The sequence below is a fragment of the Phaseolus vulgaris genome, chromosome 9 (assembly GCF_000499845.2).
Source record: "Phaseolus vulgaris cultivar G19833 chromosome 9, P. vulgaris v2.0, whole genome shotgun sequence".
Classification (NCBI taxonomy): domain Eukaryota; kingdom Viridiplantae; phylum Streptophyta; class Magnoliopsida; order Fabales; family Fabaceae; genus Phaseolus; species Phaseolus vulgaris.
Window position 1 is genome coordinate 12,330,890 of NC_023751.2, and position 4,572 is coordinate 12,335,461.

Genomic DNA, 4,572 nt, shown 5'->3' on the forward strand with positions numbered 1-4,572 from the left:
ACAACGAAGCCATGTAAAAATTTGCAGGCAAAAGGGTAGGTCCCGCCTTAAAAGCAGTCAGACATTCAAACAAATCCAATCACATTCATCCTTACAAAACTTTTGTGATGGCCATTATGCAACATAGACCATGCACCCAAACACACCAACACAGTTTTTCCCTTCCCGCTTTCAGCCTTTTTCAAGACATTACCAAAGCATCCCAAGCATCAAAAGGTAGTTTGCAAGAGATATGACAAAACAAAATCCACTATGAAGAGGCAATGGAGGTTAAAAAGATTAACCAAAACAAAAAAGAAAAAATAATAATAACAGGAAGAATGGAAAAAAATCACAATAAATTATAAGGGTAAAAGAGGACAAGTAATGGCCTAACTCCTAACTGGCTGTTTCTAATTCTGCAGCTTTCTAGATCAGCATCTGGCTTTTTTTTTACCTTGTGATTTGATTTGAACACTTCAACTAACATATGTATCCCAAACCCTGAAATTTTATTCTTGCTTCCTCCTTTTTCATCTTTTTGCCTTGCTGGTTTATGAGGAAGACACCAAATCAATACTAAACAACTTTTCTTGCAGCAACAATCAATACCTTTGTCACAGGGGTTTAACTTTCACTCATCTATCTCTGGTTGAGATTAATGCTAGAACTAATCAAGAATGTCAATACATAAGCTTCACATTACATTAAATAATTAGAAAAAAAATGGATTTTTCTAGCCCTGTCCCTTCCCATGACTACTTCCTTCATCATCATTGAATGTGAGTCTTCTTCTCTTTGCCATTGCTGCGGAAGAAGTAACTCTAGAGCTGTCAGTCACGTCAATTGGCGTGTGCGTGTCTCTTTTGGTATCCTCCTCATGTAATCTTTGAATTAGATTGTAGTACTCGAATACATCTTTCTGTGAAGAAAACAAAAAGGGCCAAAGTTAATTCAGAGTATCCATTAGCTTATATGTTATGGGGTTAGTTCTAAAAAATAACACAGAACTTACAGGTTCTAGAAGCCAATGTTGTGGAATTGAACTCATCTTCAACTCCACCGCGTCCATCGTCAATTTTTGATCCATTGCCACCAATGTAGCAGCCGCTGCAATAACTGATGGTTTTTGATCCATTAAATTGACCTCTGCACAGGAGAACAAATATCTGCTAAATGCATATGGAAATGTGACTCATTGAATTTTTTTGTCAAAAAGTTCATTTAAAAGCCAAAAGATAGAAAGGAAAGTCCGGTGCTCATATTCACCTTTCATTGTGGTAAAGATGAGTTGCATGGTCTTGGAAAAAGTAGGACTTGGTGGGGATTCTTTGCATAACTTTGTGATGAAACAGGAAAGAAAATCAAAGGGAGTGATGATACCCATTTTCCACTCCAATGTGCTGAGCACCAAGAGCTCCATTTTCTGAATCACTTTTCCCTCAAAGGAATAGTCATCCAATTTGAACTCTGATAGCGCTGGCACATTGCACTCCTCCATCTTTGCAGCCAGAGAGAGACATGCAATTGAAAGCAACTGAATTGCCCAACACTTTTCACTCTGCACAAAAATGAAGCATTCAACAAAAAGGGTAAGTAAGGAATAATCAAGATCAATGAAGAAGAGCGATCAAAGATTCAATGCTGTCATTAATTGGAAGAGTAACATAACATTTTAGCTTACATACATCAATGGACCGTCTAGAAAGAAATCGATCGAAGTATGTGACTGACAAATAAGCCGTTTCGAAGCAAAAACCCAATGTTGCTCTTGTCTAATGAACAACAAAATTAAAAAGCAAGAAACAAAAGAAAATCAAGATCGAGTTTCCTAATGCAGTTTCATTAATGAAGCTCAATCGAAAGTACAAGTAAAATGGGTCGTTGGACTAACTTTGAGAATCCAATTGATTGCTTCCATGCGTGCACGCTTCATCCAGTCCCCAAACACCAAAGTTTCGTCCGTTCTGAACCCAAGAACGATCTCTCTCTCAACCAAAATCCCCACATACTCATCCTCCGAAACCCCACAATCATGCCGTGATCCAACCAATTGGTATTCTAATTCATCACCTCCTTCTTCCAAATACGCATCGCTTTCTTGGCATAGAAGGCTGGACGAAAGATCATCCATTTGGGGAAAAAAAGAGTTTACTGAAAAGAGACTCGACGACCCAATTGAACAAGAATGCAAAAAAAGTCGTCTCTGAAGTGTTTTATATGATATGATGTGAAGTATTAAGCCACTTCACCTAAGAGCTTAGAATTAAGGAAGAAAGATGAGACTACGATTTAGGTGGAAACCTTAGAGCTGTTGTAGCGGTTACAGTTTGGGAACATTGATTATGTTGTCTTGGACAATAAGGATTAGTAAGAAAGGCGAGATTTTAGTTCCGAGGAAGTGATAGAGTGAGTGAATGAACGTGTTGTTGTTATGTTTCGGTGTTCATGGTGTGATGTTGGGTTGGGTGAGTGTTGAGGATGATGAGGTTTTTATTTCAGTTTGACCCATAAAGTCTTTGCGTTTTGAGTGCCACTGTCTCTAATCACGCGCGCTTCTTCAGCGCGTGGAAACAAAAAATCTACCGGGCTGTGTCTGGGTCGGGCCGGGTGAAGCCTGTGTGGGCCCTACCCTGAAGCTGAAGTCTAAGAAGCGGGCCGGGCTTTTAATAGAAAGCATGACGGAGGGTCCGGAAGAAGAAACAATCCTTAGGGTGATAACTTGACCGGTCAAACATGGCCATTTCTCTTTCAACAAAAAACTCAGAAAACTTGTTCACTCATCACAACTTACGATGCTCCACCACATCCATCGCATACACCATTCTTAAGTGCCAATTTTCCCACAATTTACTTCATTATGTACTATATCATTCACTCCAATTTTTAAATATACACACTCTGATAATCTTATTCAAGAACCATGTGTTTGTCAGAGAATATAGAAATAAATAATTAAATTGATAAAATAAATAGCTAAATACAAATAAAAATTTATTTATTCAATTGAAAAGATAGAAATTTGTGTGCAAATCATTCATTCTCTTCTCTCCAAAAAGAAAATATATAAGTATTTAAAAAGAAAATGAGAGACACAGCATTTAAATTTTCGTGCTGAGATGAGCATAAATGAATGATGAGATTCTTTTGAAGTTTGACGTTTTGTGATAGTGTAATCTATAGCTGTTTAAATCGTTGTAAAACGCTTCACAAAACTAACTTTACTGTTTTTTTTTGTTACAGCTTTTTTTTTTGTCAATAAATGACATTTTATTGCTGGTTAGAAAAGTGTCGGTTTATTGCGTTTTTTAGCGGTAAAATCATTCTAAAGTGTCCATTGTCAACTATTTTTTAACAGAAAATAAAAATAAAATTATATTTTTAAAAAAATAGTTTATTTATTATAACATCCCATTTAATCAGAAATTCCATATGTTTCACTCCACCATAAACTTGATCCATATAAAATATCCTCAAATGATAAAGGGTTTATAAAAAAATTAATAATATTTCAACGAGGCACCTGAAAATCTACTAAAAATTTAAAATAAAATAAACTAATATTTTTACCCTTATGATGTGGAATTATAAAAGGTTTTCCACAAAAAAAAAAGATAAATTTCAAAATCAAAATAATAATATTTAAAATGTAACAGGTAACTATAAATAATTCAAACTCTTAATTCTTCATTAATCATAAATAAACACATGAATTTTTATACATAAAAGAATATTCAACTATGAAGACTTATAATATTTTTTGAAATATTTATGAGAGAATAGCACTACTTGATATGTTGTAAGTTTTTAAATAAGTTAATATGAGTTTAAGATAATCTTTTTCCTGACATGTATGTTTATACTTGTAATAAATGTTTGAGGCCTTAATTTACATGATTTGAAAAGTTGGGGTAGTTAAAATATTGCTATTAACATACTTACATGTACTTGTTATATAAGTAAATATACCTAATCCATACATTAAAATAAGTGTTTATACATATAGGCATCTTTTTTAACAATTCAACTACATTTGAATTAACGTAACATCATTCAAATTTATAACATCATATACCTTACATAATTCAACTAAATAATAAATTAACATTTGAAAATATTGCTTAGCGGCACAATTTTATTTTAGAAAAGTTCATTCAAAGAATAATAGTTGTTTTCTATTTTATTTTTATTTGAGCAAGAAAACTATATAGACAAATATCAAACCATCTATCTTATTTTGTATGCCTAAAAATATATCGTTTGAGAAAAAAAATAGTATGTTCTAGACAAAAGGACAAAAGGGTAGGCGACCTTAAGTTCATAACGCAGGTAGTTAAGAGTGAGTGCACCCTCAACCGATATGTAAAAGATGATCTTTCGCTCTGCCTTCTGAGGTATATAATGATGAATTCTTATTATGTCCATGGTTCTACCTTAAATGATCTTGATGACTAATTAATTTAGAATCCCATGACCATGACCCACGCCCAAATAATGTCGTTTGGGAATAAGATTCGGAAATCGATCGTCTTCATTATGAGTCGGTTATAGGACTATCACCCTACATGCCCCCCCCCCCCGCTTCAAGCGTAG

General features: G+C 34.3%; 1 protein-coding gene across 2 annotated transcripts; it reads right to left on the reverse strand.

Annotated features, from left to right (window-relative positions):
- Window positions 1-233: 233 nt before the first annotated feature.
- Window positions 234-2,465, reverse strand: LOC137822531 (cyclin-D5-1-like). Of its 2 annotated transcripts, XM_068627425.1 has the most exons (5): window positions 1,874-2,445; window positions 1,668-1,754; window positions 1,249-1,540; window positions 995-1,128; window positions 234-901 (listed from the first exon to the last, which is right to left on the reverse strand). In XM_068627425.1, exons 1-5 carry the CDS (start codon window positions 2,111-2,113, stop codon window positions 716-718), a joined length of 939 nt encoding a protein of 312 aa, XP_068483526.1. In that variant the 5' UTR covers window positions 2,114-2,445; the 3' UTR covers window positions 234-715. The 2 variants fall into 2 exon arrangements, with proteins under 2 accessions (XP_068483526.1, XP_068483527.1); XM_068627426.1 differs by lacking the exon at window positions 1,668-1,754 and having other exon boundaries at window positions 1,874-2,465.
- Between the last annotated feature and the right edge of the window lie 2,107 nt (window positions 2,466-4,572).